General features: G+C 47.8%; 1 protein-coding gene across 3 annotated transcripts; it reads right to left on the bottom strand.

The window, feature by feature from the left end:
* Window positions 1-2,631: 2,631 nt before the first annotated feature.
* TMEM184B (transmembrane protein 184B) lies at window positions 2,632-24,919 on the bottom strand. 3 transcript variants are annotated; one of them, XM_065742971.1, is made up of 10 exons: window positions 24,789-24,919; window positions 15,504-15,764; window positions 12,795-12,960; window positions 9,749-9,839; window positions 9,129-9,204; window positions 6,387-6,478; window positions 5,952-6,121; window positions 4,687-4,881; window positions 3,793-3,816; window positions 2,632-2,892 (listed from the first exon to the last, which is right to left on the bottom strand). In XM_065742971.1, the coding sequence occupies exons 2-10, from the start codon at window positions 15,702-15,704 to the stop codon at window positions 2,651-2,653; spliced, it is 1,257 nt and encodes a 418-aa protein (XP_065599043.1). In that variant the 5' UTR covers window positions 15,705-15,764; window positions 24,789-24,919; the 3' UTR covers window positions 2,632-2,650. The 3 variants fall into 3 exon arrangements, with proteins under 3 accessions (XP_065599043.1, XP_065599045.1, XP_065599044.1); XM_065742973.1 differs by lacking the exon at window positions 24,789-24,919 and adding an exon at window positions 18,826-18,888; XM_065742972.1 differs by lacking the exons at window positions 3,793-3,816; window positions 24,789-24,919 and having other exon boundaries at window positions 15,504-18,892.
* Window positions 24,920-26,054: the final 1,135 nt, after the last annotated feature.

The raw sequence follows: 26,054 nt of genomic DNA, 5'->3' as shown, positions 1-26,054 counted from the left end.
GTATTTTGTAGACTTTACAAATAAAGTGAGTTCTTTTGGTTGTTGGTTTTGGGGTTTTTTTTTTCCACAGAGTGTGTTTGGTCTTCGACTTCTAGAGCTGTCAGGAGAGGCTGTAATGCTCTGTATGACCGCCTGAAAGGAGGGGGTGGCGAGGTGGGGTCAGCCTCTGCTTCCCCCGCTAACGGTGAGAGGATGAGAGGTGACAGCCTCAAGTTGTGCCAGGGAGGTTCGGGCTGAGTGCCAGGGGAAACCTCGGAGAGCGGTGCTGCATTGAACCAGCAAAAACCCAAAACTGGCTCAGAGAAGTCACATGTGAGGCAGCTGGAGTACAATCTATATTATATCTATAGTTTTATTTGTCATCATATTTGCTCATTTCCGCAGAGCAGAACGTCACGAAGACCAAAATAGAGAGAGCAGCTTGTCGCTGTGCTCACATCAGTTAAACACGATAGGTACAAAACTAGGTGGCTCTGTCTTATTTATCATACTTTTTTTTTCTTTTTTTTTTTTTTTTGCAGTTGTTTATATACAAAGAACTACTCTCTATGGAAAAATAATAAACAAATCCCACGGGTATGTTACAAGGTCAAACAAAAAGGAAGGGCGAGGAGGGGGAAGGGGTGAGCAGCTCTGAGGACCTACTCCTGGCCCTGGGCTACCACGAGCAGAACTGCAAGAGCAGGAGCCGCCCTCAGTCTTGAGCTCTGGGTCTTCAAATTAAGGATTTGTTCCTCCTAAACCAGAGCAGCTTCGGAGCTGACTCTTGTTCTGGTGCTGGCCTGTTGCAGGGGAGCATGGGAAGCTCAGACATGGTTTTGCTTAGTGTTATAAAAAATATATATATAAAATGATAAAGCGTGGCAGCTTGGATGTTATCTGGGCACTAGCTCTTCGCCAGGCTTCTCCAAAGGCAGCTAGTGCAACAGGGTTATACTTCAAACCTCTACGTACAGGAAGCTTGGAGAATATCCAGATCCTATGCACAGCATATAGATGAATAATGTTTAGAAAATGCCTCCCCAAGCCTGGAGCATCTTCAAGCTTAACAGGGTAATTTCTGAGATTCCAGATCTCAGCCATCCAATGCAGCAAACATTGGTTAAGTGACACTGGGGCATCACTGAGGCCTGCAAATGCAATGGAAGGGGGAAAGGCTTTGACCTATACCCCACTTAAAGAGAGGGCAAGTTTAAAATAAATACCCCACGCTAAAACCTGTTAGTCAAAGCCACAGAAGGTGGAAGGAAAGCTCACTGAAACTTCAGTCTGTTTTCCAGGTGGCATATGGGATGGGGATAAAGAGTTTTACACCAAGCCCATGAAAAGCCTGGTAGGTAGCGCCCTGCATGTGTGTTTAAGCAGTGGTTAAATAGACCACTTTTCAGGTTTAGGAAAAGCAGGAACCAACTGTGTGGCATTGCAGGGTGTGTGCTGCTCCTGACCTCGCAGGGGTGCTGAGGAAACAAGGAGCTCTTCGCTCACCATCGCTTGTGAGGAAGTGAATGAACAAGCGCAGAGATCAGGACACAAGGAGGAAAGGTGAACTCCAGGCAGTAAATCAGACCCTGCTTTTCCTGGCAGAGCAACGAGGGGCAACCTGGAAAGGTGCATCCCTTCCCAGATACTCCAGTCTAAGGGCAAAACTGGGGAGGCCACCTGCAAGACACCTGGGCTGCGACCTGCTCTGACAGCTGCTGGTGCAATCCACAACTCTGAGAGGCAACTCTGTTGGCAGGGGGCAGGGAACAAGAGGAAAGAGCATCTTACTGTTCACAAATATCCCTCTCCCCAAGAGGGATGAAAGGGCCAGAGCTGTACAAACTTGCACACCACCCGTCACGCCCAGCCCTCAACCCTGGTTAGCAGGAGCCAGATGCTCCAGGGAGCATCTTGCCACAGGAACGCAGGAGAGATGGGAAGCTTGGACACCTGGTGATTAGAAAACTCTGCCCTTGTGAGACAGTAATTCCACCCCTGCCGAGTTCCAGCAGGCAGCCTCCCAGACAGGGAGCAGAGAGGGCAGAACAAGCTGACAGTCGTGCCCTCTTCCCTTACACTCACTCAAGCATAGGCCTGCACAAGCAGCACCTAATTGGGGTGAGAGAAGATGTTTCATACTAAGTATTCACTGCAACGGCTACTGAGGGTCCAATCTCCAGTCTGGCCCTCAGGAATGCTTATCACTGCATCCTAATCCCATTTCCCAAGGATCACAGAGACGTTAGTACCAGGGAGCTGGGGGTGCAAGCTGTGCCTACGTGAACCATTCAGGAAGAGGAATTCAAAGCAGTCAGGTCGTCCAGTTGAAAACAGAACATTTCTGGCCACGAATCCAGGCTCTGGCCAGTCATGTGCCACATCAAGCTGGGCAGGTGTGGGGGGCAGAGCCCCAGGCAGCAGAGCTTTGCTTCAGTTCATTCCAGTCAGTTGCTGCTGAAAGGAACGGGCTTGAGAAGCAAGTCTGGGCCATTCCCCTAATTCCGCTTCACTCGTTGTGTCCGTACCCACAAAAGCTAATGGGAAATGCCCACTTCTGCAATCTGCACTAAGAGGTGATATGACTTGCATGTTTCTGCTTCAATAAATTAGAAAGAAATAAAAAACAAAGGAGGAGAAAACGATAGCCTGTGCTGGCAGCATTCCCCTCCTAGAACTCATCATCGGAGCTCAGCAAGAGGGTCTTCTCGTTGTCACGGGCACCCGAGCAGCTGTGGGAGCGTGAGACGACATGGCTGCCATTGCGCCAGGGTGGGCCGTGCTCCAGCGTTGACTGCTGGGTGTACTGCTGGTAGGCTGGGGAGAAGTTGTGGATCGCATCTTGGACGATGTCATGGGGGTTCATGGTCTCCTTGAGGCTGCTGGAGATGCTCTTCATGGGAGCACAGCGACCTGTTGGGGTAAGGAACAGGTGAAGAGTCCCGCTGCCTTCCCCCACACGCTTTAACACGAAGGGAAGGAGAAGAGGGCACATGCACTCCTAGGTCCTGCAGAAGGTACTTTACAGAATCCCTTAAGCAGCAGCTGAAGAAAGGCCACATGAATAAATGGTGCTGAGTTTTATCAAGGGTCTGTGAGAATGGGATGCACAGCAACGACCTGCCCGTGCATGACCTGGGCGGGCTTGGGGGTGCAATGAAGGCAGCCAGGTAAGGAGGTGCTTTTGGAAGAAAAAAAAAAGTAAGAGACTTCTAAAAATATCAAAGAAATGGCATCTACAATTCCCACTCAGTGGAAATCACGCTGATAGATGGTATAAAAGCACCCACGGGAAAGAAATCATAAAAGGGGAGAGGGGAACACAGGAGACAAAGGGAGGGAACGGGCAGTAATAAGGCAGAACCACGGCTGGGTGTCACAGCACAGGATGCAGCAGTTGGTCACAGTCCCACCCAAGGGCTAGCCATCTTTCTAGGAGCTGCCATTTCTCTCAGCTTCTAAGTTCCACTTCCAGCATGAGCCCCTGGCTCTGCTCAGCTCTGAGGATGAGAAGGGAGGTTGGGCTGAGAGGGAGCAAACCAGCTCCTCTGGGAGCCTGCTCAGTTCTTCAGGGAGAAATGTTTCACACAGACCCAATATGAATGCTCTAAAGATGGGTTATGCCACCGTCAAGGGCTCTTTCACAGTTTATCCAGACAACCCTAAAGCAGCTGTGTGAGGCGGTCAGGTTACAGACCTACAGGAAGGGGAACAAGGGACAGAGCAGGTAGTAGGCAGGCTGGGAGCCAGGACAGAAAGGCATATCCCAGTTAAAACCAACTGAGACAAACACACAGAGCATGCTGCACGTACCGTATGGCCCATATGATGGAACGGCTGCATCAGGGACCAGTGGCCAAAGCAAGGGAGAGAAAAAAGGGGGAGGGGAGAGATGGAGAGACAGAGAGAAAGAGAGAGAGGAAATAACAAGAACTCAACAAGACCCACCACCAAACCATCCCCAATGTACTGGACAGCAATTTACCACTTCATCACACACAGATCTCACCTCCCCCTACCTGTAGCCACTGCCCTTCCTAAACCTCTGGGGCTAGCTGGGATGGAGTGTTTATCTACATAAACACTGCCCAAGGGCTGCTGTCTTCCTGCAGCTCAGCACAGACTCCCATCCACCCCCAACAGGAAGGAATTCCTTTATTTGGGGAACCAAAAGCCCCATTTCCCTGAAAACTTCCACCTCTGTCTTCACCAGAATAAGATTTCTAGCAGCTCCACCTTCAAAATCGTTACAGGAAGATCCTCCTCCTCCAGGCAAAACATATTGCTAAAGCACAGCCCCATCCTCCTGAGCTGGAGTCAAAACAGAGCCTGTTTCTGGCCTTGTCCCTCCTGCCTCCAGACTGTTGCACAATCTGGAGCAATGGAGTTCCCCTTTGGGGAGACAGGAAGAAGGACAAACCCACTCTATGGAAAGGATGCAACTTCATGCCACCCTGAGGTCTGCAACAAGCTATCGTGGGTGGCATAACTAGGGAACTGAAAAGGGAACAATGCAATTCAGGAAAGGTTTCTGGCCTGCAGAACTGTTGCACAACGCATCGGCTCAGACACCACAGAGGAGGGGATGTGATGTTTTCCAAGCATGCAGGTTGAGAGTCACATCAATGCACTGGCTCCCAGGGGGACCAATCTCCACCCAGTCTTGCTACTGAGCAGACAGGCCACGTGCACTGGCATATTTCTTACCTTGTGCATCAAGTCTCTTGTCTGCATACACCTTGTATGTGAAGGCATGGCGCAAGGCAATGGCTGCAAAGAACATCTCCACACAAATGATGAAGTCCTGATATCCAGCAGCTACCGTGCCTTCACCCACAGACACATTGGCAGAATGGATTTTGGGGATGGCACCACATTTTTCCAAGATGGCCAAGAGCATCCCTAAACAAAGGAACAACCTCACGTGAATGTGCAAAAAGCCTGACTGAATACCAGCTGTGAGAAACTGAACCTGCTGCCCTTGCAAGCACTAGATGAAAATTCATTTAACACAGGAATCACAAACTGAGTGAGATGGATCACTCGCCCGTCCAGCAGAAAAAGGAAAGATGAATGAATTGTTTAAGCAAAGAATGCTCAACCACTGACCCTCTTCTGGTTCAAGTGACAGGTGATGTTGGGATCTAGTTGCTGCAGAACTTAAGTCCAAACGGTTAAAAAAATAGCCTGATTTGTGTGGGTGATCTCAGCACTTCTGCTAACTAAAGTAAAAACTGACGTAACGGAGCTTTTCACTTTAAGCATGAAATGTTTATGGCACACAGTTTTAAGAAAGACATTTTCCCCTGTCCATATACCAGGTGGCTGATAAATTCCAGAGAAGACAGAAAGCTTGTGACCAGATGGCTCAAGATGATAAAACTAGACAGCTTATTAGTGTGTCTATACAAAGGGAGGATGGGCCATACTCCAACAGCCTAAATTCCATCCAAGTTCATATTCAATTAGTCTTTGAAGTGTAACTCGGTAAACCTAAGTAGGGCACTGAATAGGGAAATGCTAACAGCCAATTAGTAAGAAGAATTAAGCTGAGGTAGAATTCAGGCTCTGTGATGTGGCATCTGCATCATGATGTGTACATGCTCTCAACGTCCTTCACAAACACCAGTACATAGTGGTGTTTCTGCAGCAGCACACGTTGCATTCAGCTCGCGTGCTGCTTCACAGCAATCACAGATAAGCCACTACAGTTTTGTTTACAGAGCACTGAAAAGATTTTCAGATGTGCCACTTTAATCAATAAAATGGCAGCATGCAGATAAAACCACAGCACTTTGTGCTTTATGCCCGTTTCAGAAATGCTCATCAGCTCTCCCTAAGAAAAGCAACAAAAGATTACAAAACAAACACAACGATAAAGAAAACAGAAAGACTATTAATCAACTGCTCTATCAATTCTAGCATCTCAGTCCCTGCACGGTGGCGATAAAGTGAAGGGAAGTGCAGCTCACCTTGCCAGAAGGAGAGGAAGATGACAGACTTCACCATGAAGAACTTGAGGACTGGGCTGTAGGGACTGAGCAGCTCACGTGTGGCAAAGTAGAAAAGGAAGAGGGCGTACAATGCCAGGCTGACAGAGATGTTGTAGATGATCGTCACGTAGAGGTAGCCACTGGTTACACTGAAGAAAACAAATGCACAAACACTCAGTATGATCCTTTCCCCTTGCCACCACCACTGGGGATTAACAGGACTCTCATTTCCTTCCTGCCTCTCTGTCCCATTCTCTCTCCCAAACTAGAGCAGAAAAAGAACCCGAAACCAGCAGGCTTATCTGTGCCATCTCTTCTCACATACACTGTTCAGCTTATGTGCATCCCCACCTTTTCCTGAGGCCCAGCAGGTAAAGGGAAACTGAAACCTCCACTCTAGCCAAATATACTTACTCAAAGTCACCATCCTGGTATTTGTCAAAGGCCTGAAGGATGACTGTGCTGATGGCCATGAGGGGCTTCACCACACAGAACTGCAGGGTAGCCTAGAGGAATAAGAAAAAAGGAATGAGAAGGCAGGGGGTGCATGAAGCCATGTTCCCAAACAAACATCCAGCAGACACGCCAGTGACCTGCCATGCAAGGCAATGCAATCCAGCCCCAACAAGGAGTCTGGCACTTGCTAATCAACTGTGCTCGAGGACTGAAGCACCCAGGAGGAGACAGAGGAGACACAGAGAAAGTACGCGTGCTATTTGCTTGTACAGGAAGAAGACTCTAGGCATTTTGGAGCTGCTCTATCCATTCTGGCTGTAGGCACTACAGGTATAAAGCGTGGCTTCTATGAGGAACTCCCTGTCAAAGCCACCACATCTTCCGTCCTTCTGGAAAGAGGGAAGTTGAACACTGAGGTCTGAAAAGAGCACAAGGTCGGGAACCTAAAACATCACCCATATCTCCCCAAAGAAGGCTGGAACAGGTGCTGACCTGCACGCATGCAGGAAAGAGGGCAAAACCAAAGAGGAATGACTGCTTTGGACACAGTGCAATTTGTTAGTGGTCATAAGACTTCAAGGAGATTAAAAACCCCAGCACATGCGAATTAGTGAGTCACTGTAAAGATGTGTACTGGAAAAGGTCAGGCTAATTGGTAAACAGCACTGTCCTCTGAGCTTCCCCTCCTTCCAATCAGCAGATGGCTTAACCATTTCTCTGCAATCCAAACCACCGCGTTTTATTTTTAGATGCTTCCCCAGAAGATGCTCTGGCATACGGGAAGCACGTGGATTGTGTGTGACCCATCTGTGAGGGTCACCAGATGCAGATCCAGCCAACCGCCTCGATGGGGATGATTTTAAGGAAATGATCTGCCCAGATTTTTACATCACAGCCACCAACACACCAGCCGACCGCTGGAGGATCTCAGGCAATGTGTGCAGAACGACTGAGCCCCAGCAGGCACCTGTCTGAGAACAGCTTGGATTGGAAAGAGGGGATGGAGAGGAGTGGTTGCAATACCACAGATGCCCTCAGGATTAAAGGGACTGGGAAAAGCAGAAAACACAGGTGGCAGTGGTGGGAGGCAGCAGGAACACTAGAGATGCTGAGGGCTGGGGTAAGTGGGCAAAGTGCTTCTTGCAGCACATTCCTCTTCCTGGTCATCACACTGGTGGGATAATGCATAGATCAGCATTGAGATCTGCTCTGCGGCCCTCTCCTCTCAAGGAATTTGCCTTGGAAGGTCTCAGTTACCAATTCTGGAAGGCTAGAAGTACCAGAAAGTGAGTCTTGGTGTCAACGAACTCTCACCAAGGCAACATGTAAGCTAGAGCCAAGAAGGACGGAAGTACTTAGCACATCACTTTGCAAGACACCTCCCTCACAGCCTCCACAGCAGATCTGGCTGTATGCAAAGGGATGGCCTGACTAGGAGAACTGCTGCCAGAAAACAGCAAAGCAAATGTGAAATGTCCACCTAAGCCAGTTACCAAATGAGCTGAAGATTTGCAGAAGCCAGCAAAATGACTAAGAAAAAGTGCTTCTGATCTTCACTGTAGTGGAAAAAAAAACCCCAAAGCTTTCCAACATACTCATGTGCAATCTATGTAGATATCTGCCAGAGGCTGCAGGACATGAGAAACAAGAAGTGTAAGGGAAATTCTCACTCCAGCACTCCTTCATCTTGATGGGTGTAATGCCTTCTTATGACATGTTTAAAAGGTAAACGTTAACATTAGAAGCAAAAAGATTAGGTACTGCATGAGGTCAAATATGGGGTGTACAAATGAAGTCCAAGAGGAACAAGAGAAGCAGCATACAGGGAACAGTTTAGGGTCGGAAACAAGAAAGGCATGAGAGCAGAACACAAAACAGACAAAGGGAACAGAGAAAAGAAAGATGCACTCCTTTCAAAAAGGCCAATCCAGATATTACTGTGAGTCTGCATTGCACCTTCGGTGTTTCAGCATGCTGCTAAGGCACGGAAGATGGAGGCACAATGTGGAGAAGGAAGGGCAGAGATCTAGCCCCAGAGACTGAAATGACAGTGAACTGAGCCCTTTCAAAGCATCAGATGTGCTTCATGTTGCTTCCAGAGAAACTTCATGCGATCACTTCCGTTTGTGAACAAGGCCCTGAAACTCACCTGCTGTTTCATGGCAGACAGAGGTGACTGACCTGATGAGCAGACAAGGGCTGTATCATGGTTTAGATCTCTCGTTTCCTCCCCCTCAACATACTCAATTCAGCACAGACAGACGTGGTGAGCAATACTTGGTTCCTCCTAAAAATCATTGAGTTTAACCTCCACCCCCTCCTCTACTCCTAGCCATGACAGCAGCACTGGGAATTTGGGAGGCTGTTACACAATCGTTGGGTATCTGCAATTCAACACAGCCATCAATTTCTTAAAATTGGGACCTCAGTAATCCCGAAAGGGAAAAGGAAATCCCAGGGCTAACATCAGTCCAGGAGATAAACCCTACCTTTTGCTAGGCCTTTTTGATTTGGGGTTAAGCAGAAAATGTTAACCAAAATAACATTCTCTCAGCAGCTTGCAGGCCTGTCTCAAAATCATGTTACAAACCCACTAACAGGAACACATACCTCAAAGCTGCGCAGCAAGAAGGCAACAGTGCCACCCTGCCACACACTTCATTCAATTCTGGAGGATGGCACAGCTCCTTGAGCCCATACCTGTTTGCAGAATCTCAGGAATCCAATTGAATAGGTCTTTCCCCACAGGCAGCAAGTCCCATATACACAGCTGGACCTGAAAGAACCAGCAGAAGATTACAAGGATCAGAACCAAGATTTGGGCCAGAGCACAAGACTTCTACCCTCTTTGCCTGCCTCCTCTGTAGCAGTCATGGGACTAGTGCTTTCTCCAGTCATGACTGCAGTTACAGTCATAGCCTCTTTCAGAGACATATTTAGAACAACATTCTGATGCCATACTCCAAACTTTTTTTAAATTTATTTTAAGCTGAGTAGCATGGGGAAAAAAACAGATCCTGGAGGAAGCACACACAACTAACGGAAGACAGGAAAGATTCAGAGGAGGAGAAAGGAAGAAAAGGAACAAAGGAGCAGGCAGGTGTTCAGAAAAGCTGTGAAGCAATCCAGCTTGCCTAAGAGGACATGATCAGCTCAATCTGTCTTGGAGCAAGATATTGGTAAATCACTGCCAGCCATCCTGTGCGGTCCCAGCAAGCATTTGCCACTGAAGCAGTTTTTAGGGACAAGGATAGATAGATACACGGTGGACTGGTACAGAAGGATGAGCACACTGTGCTGTAAGCAGAACAAATACTCACTCAATTGGTTTTCCCCTGATCTCAGACATGATGGAGCTCTCCCCTCCCAAGTACTCGTAGCAGAGGCTGAGGAAGTTGTATATCACAAAGGCTGCAAAAGACATCCATCAGAGTAAAATGACAACCAGCATCAGAACAGGTGCAAGGACCAGGAGTGCAGGCAACAGACAAACCATCAGCAGGGACTGCTTATGCAGCATCTTTCCTTTTAAAGCACTCCAGTTTGTTTTCACTGTATTTAACTCCCTACCTCAGCATTTACAAGACTATCTGAACTGGAGTTTGGCCAAGGTCCCAGGCCATTCTATTCTTCGTGCCAAAAGGGGCACAGGACTGTTTAAAACTGTGGTCAGCCTGTTTTACTTGGCAGCTGTAAGATGTCACTTTTCACAGAGTTCCTGTGCATTATTCCAGGACATTACACCAGGACTAAATCATGTGGAAAAATTATTTCTCACCCATATCTCCTGCTTTTACCCTTTGAAGTGATGAGTACTATCTCTGAGGTGATGGAATTGTAGACATAAGAGTGTTTTCACCAACAAGTGAAACTTTGTTTTCATGTCTAATGGATATTTTTCAACAAGCAGGCTCTGTGCTTCATATCCTTGGACAGCTAAAATTCCTTGTGTACTGAAAAGCTCTCTTCTTGGGTTACTTCTGTTCTGCCTTCCTCAGCAAGTTGGTACAGATGAGGAAGAGCCTTCTCAGACTGATCACTAATACTCTGCTTCACTTCAACTCTTTTCAAGGCTCAGCTGGACTGATACACATAAAATGATGCAAAGACACAAGTGGGGAGGACTCTTGTCATAACTACTGACATTTTCAAGGGACCCAAAACCACTTAACTGTGCATGGATATGCCTCTGCAAGTGTTGTCTGCCACCCTCTTGACTTCTTGTAATCACTGCTGGATCAGACAACCCTTCTCTCAACTTTATTTTCTCTGATTCTCTGTTCCAAGACATTCCCTGGAATGCCACTACTCAAATCCTGGTTTTGGCCTCTGGCATTGACATAAAACAAAACCAAAATAATTTGGGATGGAAACAGAAGTCTCACAGAACTTTGGAATAAGAACAAAAGCCTAATGCAATGTGCTGAGAACCTGACCTCACCAAGTAGACACTTATTAGACCTCGGGTCTATTTTACCACCTGGAAGAACTTCCACAGTTCACTGCCAGCACGGGCTCTAATTTGTTCTACAAGCATCCAAGCTATGCCCTAGAAAAGAGGTACTCAATGCTGCCCAAAATGCTCAGCCTCAAAACATTATATTAATGGCTTCTAGATGTGCCTAGCTGGCAAGAATGCCACAGCACATAAAAAGCCTGTGGTATACCTGCTAATACTTATGTAACAGGGAAATTGCTATTCCATCTGTAATCTTTGTTACTGACCTGAGTTAGGTATGTTCACGACTGCAATGACTTTGTGAAAGCCATAATTAGGAAAGAAAACACCAAACATGGAAAAGTTATTTAAATAACTGTGGTAAACCTTTTTGCCTGCAATTTTCCTGCAATTTGGGTGACAACCACTCAGAGGAAGAAAAGCAGAGCTTTTCCTATTACCCTCCAGGGACCCCTGCCCTCTGATGTAGTCATTACAATACCAGCTGCCCATTACACAGAAGAGGAAGTAAACAAAAAACTGAGGTGGGGGAAGTATCTATCCCTCCACCCCCCTGAAGAAATAAGTGCTAATTATCAAAGCTAACTGCATCAGCAAAACAACTGTTCTCCCATTTTTGATCCACATTCACCAGATGTATTTGTGACATCAGTGCAACAAAAAAAATCTACTTGTGTCATTGTCACTGCTTTCTGTACAAACCTGGCTGCCACCGTCACGTGGAATAACACCACCAAACCATGCTCCCCCTAACACATGCTATGAAATGCAGCCCAGAATGGGTTTTGCAGCCCAAAATGGCTCACAATAGATTTCTGAATGTATCAGCAAGGTCTTCTACTGCAATTCTCTAACAGAATTTTCAAACCCAACAATTCCCAACATAAGAGTTTTCCTAAAAAAAAAAAAAATTAAGTGTGGAAGAGAATGGTAAAGGAAGGAATGATAACAAAGAGGTGGTTTCGAGGCAGTTCCCATAAGAAGCAATGGAGAACTTGCTGGTCGAATGTGCTTTCACCTCCACCTGCAGTCCATTTGCACAGCACAACATGCCAGGGAAGCTGGTGAGCTCTGGGGCACGGGCTGCCTCCTGAGCAGAGGCTCTGATGTTTGCAAGCTCCCTTGTGCGAGGCAGAGGGGGAACGAGTGTTGCTAGGAGAGGAGTTTTGCAGTGCAGCAGGTTTGCTGCTAGACCTACACAGGGCAGGGAAGTAGGGGGAAAAAAGACAACAAAAAACAGGCCCAAACAAAGATGCCTTCTGAATTGTGTGCACACGTTTACCATCTGCTGCTGCGTCTCAGGGCATTGTCAGGGATGTGAAGGAGGGCCACTGGTCCTTTGAGCTGATTAACTTGTTGGAGCAGTCAGAAGCACCTCTCTGCAATGCAGAACTCAAAAACTAAACACTAAAATAATTTAATTCAGGTATGGTAACAAACTGCCCTCAAAAAGCACACTGGCAGAATGCAACCTCTCCTGTGGGTGGGCAGAAGTCTCTTTTTCGGATGAGACAGAAGGGATGTTTAGATAGTGTTTATTGCAGAGTAACTGTTTCTCTCACATAAAATGTTAGCACTACCATCTGCAGCAGATGACCAAAAATTAAAGCATGAGTAGCCCATCCTCTCCTGCAGGATTCTGAAGCACTTCATCCCTCAACAACACTAGCACATGGTGGCTGTGCTACACTGTACTGTGAAGCTCAGTGTACCTTGTATGCTCAGAGCCCGGGAGTTGATGAGGTGTTGTTTTTCAACCACTGAGCAAACTGTGGTCAACCAGTCAGACACCCATAAAACTGCATTTCAAAAGACAACAGAGATGCTCCCCCTTGCTCCCAACCAGGAGCAAGTCCTCTCACGGTAGAGACTTCCCACCTCCACCACTGTGTCTGAGCCCTCCTTACCTTCGTAGCAGTCCCGCACTGTGCCAAAGTAAACATAGTACTGGTCATTGGTGAAGAACAGGAGACTGAGCCATGAGTCAAAAGCATAAATGGGCACGATGAAGAGGATCCGAACGATGTAGCGCTGCTCATTTGGGCAGCTATAGCAGCGAAGGTGCATGTAAATCTGGGAGGACAGAGAGGGAAACCAGGGTCAGCAGCACGTGGAGTACTGAGGAGAAAGTGGAATTGGAGAGCCAAGGAGGCCAGAAAAAACAAATATAGTAAAACAACTCTTGGCTGTCTCCAGCAACCTCAAGGTGAGAAGCATAAAAAAAAACAAAACACTGTTATCTTACAGCATCCATTAGTTTGCAGAGAGAGCAGAGGAGAAGAGAAGGAAAAGGAAATGGAAGCACTTCTAATTTAGCTTCTCGTCAGGAACGATAATGCTGTTATTATCGTCACCTTTCCCTTCTTCTTTCGTTCATCTTTTTTTTCCTATTACCAATCTCATGTTCCTATTATCCTATTTTAAGTACCTAAGACTGACAACACTGCAGGTTCCTTTTTTCTGAACAGAGAAATGCGTGCTCACTGTGAACACGCTCACTCTCCAGGCAGTTTGGGATGTTTTCAAGACTTTCACCTGAAACAACCTGAGAGTGACCTTCAAATCAGTGCAGAGGCAGTGTGCCACAGCCCATCTGCTCAAAAACTGCCACACAGCACATCCGTGACAGCATGGCCATGAAGCCTCAGCCACCAAGGGAGCACCGTGCCCAGGCACTGGGCTGCACTCCAAGGAAGAACACAGCCACACCGCTCACTTTGTCTGGCTGTCCACACACATGCCAGGCCCCCAAAGTCATAGGCTGAGGGGAGTTCAATGTCCTTATCCTCCCCATTCCCACTGGCCGTAATTTGTTGGCCATCACTAAATCCCACACTGAAGCTGCATTTTTCACAGAACACCCACCTGGTGGAAAAGCTATTTAGAATCACAGAATCATTAAGGTTGGAATAGACCGCTAAGATCCAAGCATCATGTCACCCAGGGACAGTGACTCCATCACAGGCATACTCTGAAGATGAACACTGTCTCTCTAACGGCCTAATAGCACAGCAGGAGCTTCAGCTAGTGTGGCAGGTGCACTCTACAGGCCACAGAGGCAGCAGAGGACACGTCCTCCACAGGCCAAGCCTTTGTACAGCAACCCTAATCAAGCTGCTGTCCTAGCTGCTGGAATGAATAGCACCTTGTTAGTTACGTATGTGCCTCATGACTGGCTGATCTGGCTGCCTGAAGTGGCACAAGCATTTGTTTGCAGCTTCACCCTCTGTATGGGTGTGCATGTGATATGGGTGTGCTGTGCAGGTTCTATAGGGTCTAATAAAGCAGACGTTGATGACCTCCTCTTCACCTTGTGAGGGAGAGGAAGTTAACTCCTCTTCATATCTCTGCCACTTGGCCAGGTTCAGTCAAAGTTTACTGAAGGCCTCAAAATACACTTCTTTTCTCTCCCCAGCCCACAAGGATCCCCCAAAAGCCTCACTTCCTGTCAAGAACACGTTGAAAATAAACGAACACTAACTTAGTGATATTTTTTCCTTGTGACAATCCCAGTGACACACCTCACCCAGCACAAGGACAGCTGACACCCGGGTTCAGATGACTCCAAGCTTTGCCCTTGGGATGTCACAAGAGCCCTGCAATCCATGCACCTATGAGAGCACTTTAGACAAGAACTGTCCTGTCCTGTAACAGGACAACAGCGTGCATCAATCAACAGTATCTCTCCAGCCCTGACCTCCATCATTTTTCCTTCACAGAAGGGCCTTAATGCCTAAGTACACAATGCTATACTGCACAGAAAGTATTTTTTTCCTACCCTTGGTAGGTGATCAACTTGTGCTCCTGAAACAGGAGGATCCACAGCACTTGTAATTGTCACCCAAGCTGGTGAAACTGCAGGTGTTACTATTTCTTATTCATCAGTGACTAATCCACTTTTGAGCTTCACTATCCCCTCTATGTCATCAACAGGCTGTAGTTTTCTAGGCCCCAGTCATCACTCTGGAATCTATTGACCAACAGGTACAAAGCACAGGTTGATAAATAACAGGGCTTGTGTTTCCCCACTGTTTTTCAGTTCACATGACAACCGCGTGAGAGAGGTACAGAACAGGATGAAGCATTTGAGTTGTTCTGGCTTCCAGGGCACCTACCCCAAAATGTGGGGAGGGGAGATAAATTAAAACAAAACGTTTCCGGCTACTCCTTTCCGCAGCAGAGTTCAGTCAGGGGAATCTAGTGGCACAGCAGATCAAAGCAGGCACGTCAAACAACAGATGACCAGGATCATTTAGCTAACAGCTGACACAATAACAAAAAGGTTAGCTACAGCTACAGGACCTGGGAATGGATGGCTTGAGAGAACACACCTTTCTGCAAACACTCAAGAGAAGGCTAAATGTTCTGCACCTGCTGGCTGTAAAGACTTTGTTTCCTCTCCAGTCAGGCTACAGAACCGGGGCAGAAAAAAACGCTCACACAAAAGCTGCCACCTTGACCTGCACAGATAATACATTAGAATTCCAAAGAAGAGGTCCTCATACCACCCCAGAGTCCACAGTCCCCCACCACACAGCTGAGATTTGCAAAAGTATCATTTATTCCTCCACGTGGGGAAAGGGAGAGAGTGAGAAATAGCAGTGAAAGGGTTTTACCTGATGGCAGGTGATGAGCAAAGCTGTCCATACAAAGAAACCTGAGATGGCCTGAGCAGCGGTGGTCATGAGGAATATTGGCTGCTCCACAGCTGTGGGGCTGCCATCCTCTGGCATCCGGGAGAAGTTGGGAGCCACAGCTGGTGTGGTGGCAGCTGACCCCAGCCTGGGGGCTGCGGTGACATCGGTCATCACCATCATGGTGCTTTTCGGTGCGAGGTTCCACCTGGGATTGCTGAAGAACTGCCCAAGGGACAGGACCTGCCACGAAAGAGAACCAAAAGCAACTGAACTCAGCTGGAAAGACTCAGGAGCACAAGAGTAACAGCGCTTTGCCTGCTCATGCTTTATGAATAGGACCTGGTAAGTCTGTCACTGCCACCCCTTATACAATGCAACAGATCACATGGTACTCAGGAACCTCTTTTCCACTCACAACACAGCTGACATCCCCCACCTGCAACAAAAACATGTAAGAATAAGATGAACACCACATTTACCTACTGTACAGCAAGGGGGGGCAGAAAAGCATCCCCATCCCTTCCACAAGCAATTCCTACCTCACCTAATGCCATTCTGAAAGCAACATGCAGCCCAAAGTGCTTGCACTGGAAGGATACATGCTGAAAGCTCTCCCAGCTAGAAAGAAGAGCATGAAAGCGACGCTTTTATCAAACACCATATGGCATGGTATACTTAGTCAGCCTATCACTAACTCTGCTAACTTAGCATCATTTTCTCCATGATGTGAATTTAGCCTGATTGGTGTTTAAAAGCCAGCTGACCCATGAAAACACACCCAGAACACACATACATGCAAGATTACAAAGCAGCATTACCCATGGATGAAAAGCTGTTCTCATTCAATGGAACAAATTCGGAAAGGACCAAGTTCTAAAGCAGCTATTATTTTCAATTTGGTCATAAGGAGGCTCTAATTTGACCTCTGGGTTGGAGGAAGATAATCCACTTAAACCAAGATCACAAGCAGACTGCCACTGGCTCTCTGAACTGTAAGAGATGCTTCTGCTGTCGTTGTAGCAAAGACACTATTACCAAGGGAAACAGCACCATACTGCCTCCTGACAACCTCCTAATAATTTTGGAAGTACCCTTTTCCTAAGGGTGCACAACTGCTATGGTTTAATTCACAAGATAATTGTCAAACTTGGTTTTTCTTAGCTCTTTCCAGTCACTCTTTTTCTCAAGTACTCCTTTTCTAAGTTACAGCTTTCCATAGCTGCACATACAGCTGCAGGAAGGGCAGGACATGGAGCTCCAGTCTTATTCACAGCAGAACAACAACAGCTCAGCCCCAAATACAACACTGCCCATCACCAGAACTGAGGAACTGAAAGGGAACTGCTCTGCTTCTCTGCACTTCCCTCTTTTATAAGAAGCTGAAACAGCAAAAAGGGTTAAGCATTCAGAAGCCAGGACATTTGCAAGTTCAAGTTGTATACGTAACCTTAATACTGCCCTCTTGTGATTGTACACCAACTGTCTTTAATTGAATTATTATGCACTGTTCCTTGCTTAATCCCCTTTAATACACAGTCATTGCAACCAGTTAACTCTTTCCAGCACTGTGTCTGAAACAAAACATGCACGCTTTCTTCAGTGGGACTCTACTTCTGTTCCCCTGCCCCAAGCCCCAACCCACTGATCCACGAGCACCCTTTGTCCTCAGGGCTGCCTGAGGACACGTTTATGTGGGTCGGTACTTCTTGGTTATAAACCACAGTTCATTCTCCTTCCTACTGAAACATGAAGGAATGTGGCATTCCTGAATTTCAAAATTAACATACATATCCAAATTATCCCTTCTAATCAAGATAGTGAAGCACAGGAACAGGCTGCCCAAAGAGGTGGTGGATCCCTATCCCTGGAGACACCCCAGGTCAGGCTGGAGGAGCTCTGAGCACTTGAACCACCTGTGGGTGTCCCTGTTCACTGCAGGGAAGCTGGACCTGGACCAGATGACCTTAAAGGTCTCTTTCAACTCAAATGGTTCTGTAAGTAGACACCCACCTCCATCGCAGCATCACCCCTACCACACCACCTGCTTTCTCTAGTGTCTGGGGAAAAGGTCCAACCTCTACCAAAGCTATCTTCAGTTCTCCTGGATTTTCTCCTTTCTTCCACTTTGCCACTACAGCTATGCAGCAGTCCAGCTCTGGTCAGGCTACTGGATGCAGCCTCTTTCTGTGCACTCCTCCCAGCTGGCTGCATCTTAGCTGTTGTTTCTCATGCATTTTAAGTTACGTGGGACAACTGTCTTTTTGTTCTCTGCCTGCACAGCTCCCAGTACTGTGAGGTACCAATCCACCAACATTACCATATGGTAAGTTAGGGGCATTTAGAAACCCACATTAGTTCGTTTTGTATTGCACTGGGAATCTGATGCATTATAAATGTCGTAGAACAGATTCATAACAGTTGGAAAAGACCTCCAGGACCATCCAGCCCAACTGCCAGCCCATCCCCACCATGCCCACTGACCACGTCCCTCAGTGCCACATCCACACGGTTCTGGAACACCTCCAGTAAACACAGAGGGCTCCGCTTTAGGAGTCCCAGGCTCTGCTCTCAGCGTGAGGAGAAGGAACAAAAAAAGAAAACCATGGGCTATTTATACCAAGATAGCTATCCTGAGATGCCAAACAGCGTTACCGAGATCCGTACAAGAAGGGGCTCCATCCTGCACAGGAGCAGTTCTGCTGCTCGCCGGCTGTGCCCATACGGCCCACGGCCGCAGGAGAACAGCAGCGCAGTGGTTCTCCATCAGAAACAGATTGCCATCCCCACGTCTTTTGGAAACAGAGGCCTTCTGTCCCTAACACTAACACGGCAGCTTCTTCCACTGAAAATAAACTTGGAACAGTAAACAGAAGGGATCTGGCGCGAATGGAAACAAAAAAAAAATCATCTTTTTGGCTTGCATCAGCGCATGGAAAATGTTACCAGTGAGGAGGAGCTATTTCTACACCAAGATAAACAACCATAAATACACCAAACCTGCTTCTGACACTGTGCAAGAGGAGGGAAGCAGTGCTTGCACTGCATCCCCAAATCCCTGCAAGTCCTGAAGTGCGGTACCACCGACAGCGGGACACCAGGAGCAAACGGCAGCGCTCTGAAGCCGCTCTCTGCCATCTGCAAACGCAATCTGCGCTTTTAAAATAGATCATCTCCTCTGAGGCTGAAAGAATTTCATTTCTAAACTGCTGAGAGAGCAAAGAACGATACACAAAGCTATCCCGGGAAAGAGCCTTAGCAGCTCAGCCTCCGTCTGTTACATGGTGCAAGCTAGGGAACAAACCTGACCCGGCTGTGAGCTGCTCCTGGATGGCTGTGAGGTGAGGAGCTGCTCCTCCTCGCTCCTGACTTCACACTTAGCATCACACGGTGGGTGATTTAAAGTCAGAACTTTCTGCTTTTATTAGGACACAGGGAAAAGCTCGACGGTAGTGAAGCAGCAGCTCTGTGGTTTTCAGAACGTCCCCTACACTTGGAAAGAGTACAAGAACACAGGACAAAATGGTTCAAGGTTTATTTTAGACTATTTTAATTATAACAATGCCCAGAATTGCCAACTGGGATCAGCTCCTTCCATTGTGCCAGGTATATACTGCAAATTTGTAGTTGATTTAACTTCTTTTCAAGCCCCGAAGGCACAGCACATCCAGCTGATCTAGCAAAGGGTAGGAAAAGCAAGAGGGGAGGCAGGACTAAATAGTGCCACAGAGCCGCTGGCACAGATCAAACCAGTGATAGCAATAAAAGAAAATCAAATGCTTTCAAATTTATTACATCTTAAATTGCTTTTGCTCTCTGGGGTGGCATCTACTTTAGTTAGCTACAAGATCTGAAAAGGCCTCAACGGTGTGTTTTTAAAGCTCTTCAATCACACTCCTGAAACAATCTGTGAGCTAAGTATGCGACCTGCCATGCAATTTTGGCTAGTGTGATTTATTTACATGTTACTACCCGTGCTGGACAAAGCCTTCTTAACCTCAAGCCTCTGAAAGCTGCTCTGCATCACATACCTCATACCCACACACGCAACTCCATCCGGACTGAGCTGTGCTGCACTCAGCTAGGAGAGGGGTGTGCAACATACAATGCACAGAACCACACAGCAACTGCACGCAGCCATCTACAGTTCCTGCACTTCATATCAAGAGCAGAGCACCACTGAGGCCAAACCAGTGAGTTCAGCATGAGAGGAGCAGCACAAGGCAGGCGCAGGAGCTGGGCATCCAGGAGGGCTCCGGGTGTCCAGGTAAAGGTGCACCTACCTTACACCACATCAAAGAGATAATCCCACATCTGCATACAAGTAGAAGCATACAACACATGCACACAACTTAACCCTTCAGCAAGCCCATGCCGGAAGGGACCCATAAGGATCACTGAGTGTTGCTCTCAGGAGTACCACAGGAATTCTGCCTGCTCCCAGCTCCCACCACCCCTCCATTTTGCTAATCCATCACAGAGCTGCTTCCCCTCCACGGCACCCATTTAAAACTCAGAATCAACAACAAAACCCTTTTACCCTGAGCTGCACACTCTTCTTTCCAGAGTTTTTTTCTGCTCTATTAATTTCTGTTGTCTCTCTGTACTCACACAGCCCTCCCCCCCTCCACCCTCATCCTCTTTTTCTTCTTTTTTAGCTGACTGACCCACATTGTAATAGGTCAGCATCCAACATCCAGTCCCTTTTTTGGGTGGGGACAGGAAAAAGAGAAAAGGGGATGGAGAGGAGGAGAAGGGATGCTCTCATCTTTCCAAGTCCTTCTTCAGGACTTGGGCCATATGTTGCGTCCCTTTCCCATGCTCCTCACAACTCTGCTCCACATGAACCAGTCCAGCCCTCTGCTCCTGGGAGAGAAACATAGGAAGACTACAGACACGTTCTGCAACTAGCAAAGGGGAAAGAGGCAGTGAGAGAAAGGATGTGTTGTAAACACTTGTGTCCGGTGCTGCAGAGGAAGTTTGCCTTTCATCTCCCACAATCTCAAGAACAATGTCAAATCAGAATTTATGCCACCACTGCTTGAATTCATTCTTCCCTATTTCAAAGTGCTGAGGCACAGAAGACAAATCTTGACATTGCCACAGGGTATACAGTCACTCTGTGAAGCATCACTACTCCTGTTTTGTCCCACACATGCTTTTCTCGTCCCGTTACTCCACCAAGAAAAATCAAGACTCAACAGAACAGACTTCTAAAAAGGGAAATAGGAGCTTTGTACTCCTGGACTCCTGGGTGAGGAGAGCTCCCTCCCAAAAACAGACAAAGCCCTATATATGGAATGAACCCAGACACAACACTTCCTTTACACAGAAGTTACCTCTGGAAGCTCAAGAGGCAGAAAAGTGATCTCTAGGAAAGGAAACCAACTTCAGCCTGATGCTGAAAGCACAGTGAGCAGAGAAAGGAGCAGCAGGAAAACCCCTGCCTGGCCTCTTCTGCAAAACAGTATTTTAACCAAGAGCCTGAATGATGCATTCATAAAAACCTGCACAAACTGAGGTGTCCCACTGTTTCACAGCTGCTATGATGACAGTTTTGCTAGGAGAATGTTGCCCACGCAGTGGTTGAGACAGTTCAATTCATGATGAGACAGCTGTGCACGGCCATCACCACTGCTGGAACATACCACTTACCACCACGCTGTGCTCACATCCACTGCTGGGTCTTCATCAACGTTCAGAAAGCATCAATGAATGTCAATACATGCTATTTTTTTCCACATGGAGGAAGAAAATGACACACCTTTGCTTCATACATACTTCCACATCAGACACCATTTGGTCAGATTGCCCCTCTGCTGCCCTCTGTCACATGGCAATAAAACGTAATGGAATATTCATGGGAAGGTTCAAACTCCATCCACCTCTGATGTCGTGGGCCAACACCATAAAACAGGAGGCATTACTTCCAGAGCAGCTCTTGTATATGAATAACTTCTGGATTAAAGCTCTGCCATAAAATCAGTGCCATCACAAAGTGACTGAACAGGGGAAAGTCTGAAAGTCAGCTTGGAGTGAGGTCACTCCCAGCTGCCTACGGCAATTAGCTGCCATCAGTTTCACCCAACCCTAACCACTCTTCCCTACCAAAACCAGCCACAAAGAGATGAGATACGGTCAGCCACTAAGACAATTCCCTCTCCTCCATCTCGCCAGCTGCCCAGTTTCTCCAAGTGCATTTTAAGTGACCTGGAGAGAGAAAGAGGTACTTCCATCTCTGCTGCTTAGGCTGCATTTGTGCTAGAGATGAGCAGACAACTGCAGGCTCCCACGCTATCAGCTCTGCAGCCTCCGATATCATCATGGTATGTTTTATAGCATTGGGAGGGAACAGTGGCACGGCAAGGTCAACTTTTAAGGCATTACTTCATTCAGTCTCCTTCTCAAAGCTTCACTGACACACGAGGTAATGTGTGGTAGTCATTTTCTTTGCTGAACCACAGAGATTCTTTTTTTTTCTGCCACAGACTGTATAAGGTGGCAGATGCACAACACAGCCAAACAGTTAAGTGCTTTCAGCTTAGAAGGTGCAAGCTGAGACTGCGATGCCATCTCCCTCTGCTCCTGGTCACTCTCCATTATCCACTGCCCCCAAACAGCTGATCCTTTCAGTATGAGCAGAATCTCACGCACTGTGACTGTAAGATGATAATAGCAGCATCTCCACCCTTTCAATCCAGAGACAGACTTGAGGGTGGGGAGACAAATACACACTTACCCAATGGCTAATGTGACATTCAGTGCTGCAGGTAGAACATGTAAGGTATTTCCTTCTAGAATTTCCTGTAAATTATGTGCCTCAGGGGCTCTAAAGATCTGGTGACACCCAGGAGTAGCAGGGCTTCTGGGCAGCTTACCCACACACTGCATTTTCCTTGGATGTGGTTTATTCTGTTGCCTCCCCAGATATTTCACTTATGCCACCACAAACAAAACCAAAAAACCCTTAGAGGCTGAGCTGATTGTTAAAGATCAGAGACAACCTTGCTGCGAGCAAGTACTTATCCTCAGGAGGAGGATGGCTATCAAGTAAGGCTCCTGGTTGAACCTCACAGCCTTCACTGGCAGTATTTCACCTTCAAAACCATGCTGAGAGCTGCTGGGCTGAAAACACAAATGGTTGCTCCCTCCTATATTAGTTCATATGAAAACAGAAAGAAAAAAAACGTTTCCAAACGGTGCTTCCAGTCTAAGCAGTATCATATTTTACAATTGCTTTAACTGAGTGTTTTAATCCTCCTTATCACTTTTAAACAGCCTTCAGAGCCCTGTATGTTCTGGGAGGGTGTAATGTCTAGGCAGGAAACTGCTATCCAGCCACAAGAAAGCAAACCCTTGGGAAGAAGCAAGAACAGCACATACACCACTCAAGCCAGCACTCAAAAGCCAGACACGATGTTCTTCTCTCTGATACTTCCATTTTCCAGGGGCTCAGCAACTGTAATTCAATAGCCAAACTGGACAGGAAGAAATCTTAATCCCTCAATGGCAAATTCCAAAAGCTCAACTCCCAGCCAGCTAACAGGCAAGCAAGATGACAAAGGACAAAGCAATTTCTGTTTGGATGCTGTCAATTCCTTAGGAACAAGCCAGCTCAGAATGCTGCCATTACGCCAAACCACCTCCCTCACCTTTGTTTTCTGACTAGTCCATGCACATCTGAGAACCTTTCCCATCTAAGTGCTACATGTCCCACTGAGGATGACAAATAAAAGTGTATCTAGTGCCCAAGTGACTGCAAGGCACTCTCCCCCATGCCCATTTCCCCAGAACAGCCTGCTATGCGCTTATAATAGATTGTAAAGACTCAAGGCACATAACGAGCCGATTCAAAACACTGACTTCAGTAGCAGCACATTCCCCATCTCATCGCAGCAACACTAAGCCACCTCTGCTCCAGATGTGCAAACAGCCACATGGTGCATACATGCTACTCAAGCTCTGCAGCACGATTGTAACAACGGTGTTAAGTACGCTATTAAGCTCCTCCACTAGGCCAGAGTGGATGTACATCCAACCCATTTTTCTGAGGCCTCCTGAAGTAGACAGCTGTGGGATATCTTTATCATCATCATCACACCACTCCTCCAACCTCTGGTGTTTACTGTCAGCAGCATTCTGAAAGTGTGAATTTTCCCAAACTACTGGACAAACACAAATCTTCAACGCAATGAATATGAATAACTAGAACATTTCTAAAGAGACTTCTGGTCCGTTTTGGGAAGAATGCTAAGCTCTCGGACTCCAGGAGAATTTCCAGCAACAAAGTTCAGCAGAATAGTTAAATTTTGTGCCAAACAGAAGTCAAGTCTTCATTAGCAAGATGTATGCTTGGTTAAAATTTCAATGCATATTGCCGACTTAGTACAGAATAAGAAATAGGCATTTCATAGAATCATAAAATGGCTTGGGTTGGAAGGAAGCTCAAAGCCCAGCCAGTCCCACCCCATGTCATAGGCAGGGATGCCACCCACCAGCTCAGGCTGCCCAGGGCTCCATCCAACCCGGCCCTGAACCTCCAGGGATGGGGCACCAACACCACCTCTGAACAGAATGTTTCTATTCACCCTGCAGATGCTGTTCTGTCATCTGATCGTGCCGTTTCTTTTTCTCTCTTCCTTAGGGAGAAGCCTGTCCTTTTCAGTGATTATCCCTGGTTGAGTTCCATACATGGTGAGAACGTTTCCAAACTTCCTTCATGACGCTCCCACCTTTGCTTCCTCCTCTCCATCTCCCACTTCTCCTCCTCCCCCACTGACAGCTTCTCCACCTTCCAAGGAGCTTTCACAAAGCCGTCTGAAACCCACTCCATCCCTTTTCCCGGATTACGACTCACCAGAACCCAGCAACGCTCACGTTCGTCCCCATTCCTTCTCCATTCCTCCAGCCTGCCAAGCCTGAATCACCCCTCACAGCGCGGCCAGTACGTCCAGCAGGCTGCCAACCCACACGCGGTAGAAAAACATTCTGACAGCCTCCCCGTACACCCACACCGCACCCACACAAGCCACGCAGGGCAGGCCCACGCCCGGCACCAACCACCCCGCACAGCCCCGCAGGAGGCGGGTGGCAGCCCGCAGCAGCGCAGGGGCAGCGCCGCCCTGAGGGGAGGGAGCCGCGTGGGACGCGCAGGCCCCACCAGGCCCAGAAAGAGGCAGTGGACACCTCAGCGATGCGGCTGCGGAGTCCCTCACCCTCACGCACTCCACAACAGTACCACCGCCCTCCACCCTCGGCCCGGCTTACCTGCGGGCGGGGCCGGGCCGGGCCGGCGCTGGGCTCGGGCCCTGCCCCGCTGCCCCGCGGGCGAGCGCCGGCAGCGGCGCTGGGGCGGGCGGGCGCGCGCAGCCCTCACCAGCCCATGGCGACGCCGGGCCCTCCCCACCCGCGCATGCGCCGCCCCACACGGAGAGGAGTAGGCGGGGCGCGGGAAGATGACATCACCACCTCGCTCTTAAAGGGGCAGCGCGCGGGGGAAGCGGCGCATAATAGACAACGTAGCCGAATGCTGCGGGCAGACGTCGCGTTCCGCGCGGTGCTGCCCGGGCTGCGGCCCATCCTGAGGTGCAACGATTTATTTTTAGTTCCCTATTTTCCAGTAATTCTACTCATACGCGTTCCTGGAAGTCAGGAATAGGGGGGGGGCCGCAGGACAGCGCTCCCCTCTGGCCCGGCCCTGATAAGGGAGGAAGGAGGGACAGATGCTGGCATCACTTTATCATTTTCTACTTTATTACTTCAAATTAACAACCACGATAAAGCTCAAAAAAGTCCAATATTTACACAGGAAAAAAGTACAAAATCCCCCCCAAAGTTCTTCAGGTTTTTTTTTGTTTTGTTTTTTTAAATTACAAAGTAATAAAAAGTTTCGCTCTTTAATTAAAAAAAAAGAGACAATAAGAGGGGTAAATAAATTAGGAAAAAGAAAAAAAAACAGGGAGGAAAAAACGAAGTGTTAAATAGAAAGGATAAAAACGAACAAACAAAAAGACTACCCCACCCCCCCGCCCTGCCCACAACCCACGGGCCCCACACTCCAGTGACAGTGTGTCTGCTACAGGCCACAGGTCGCAGTGGTCAGCGCTGTGTTTCAGAGCCCCAAGCGCCACGGGGCAGCTCGAGTATTCCTAAATTATAGTTAAAAACAACTAAAATGGGGGGGGGGGGGGGAAAGGGGATGGGAAGGGGGTTGTGCATGGAGGGTGGATCTCATTGGGGCCACAGGAGGGAAGGAGAGAGCAAGAGCCACCGCTCCGTGAGTTTCTGCGAAGCCCTCTTCCCCTCCTCACGCTCTCTCCAAGAAATTAAAACAATTACAAATTAAAAAATAATAATAATAATAGAAAAACACGCACAGCCAGACAAAAAGAGACCCCGCTGCAGGGATGGGAAGTGGGTTCTCATCTCCCTGTACTTCAGAGCTCTGGATGTCTTGGCATGGAGAGACACTTGGAACCAAGACGCAGAGAAGCCACCAAGGAAAGGAAGCCCGAGTCAGCGATGAGGCCGTTG

This window comes from Cyrtonyx montezumae, unplaced genomic scaffold (assembly GCF_038088225.1).
Source record: "Cyrtonyx montezumae isolate F1298 unplaced genomic scaffold, pur_monq_1.0 scaffold_3, whole genome shotgun sequence".
In the NCBI taxonomy this organism is placed as follows: Eukaryota; Metazoa; Chordata; class Aves; order Galliformes; family Odontophoridae; genus Cyrtonyx; species Cyrtonyx montezumae.
Note: the sequence above shows the minus strand (reverse complement) of the source record. Positions and strands in the feature narration are given on the sequence as shown.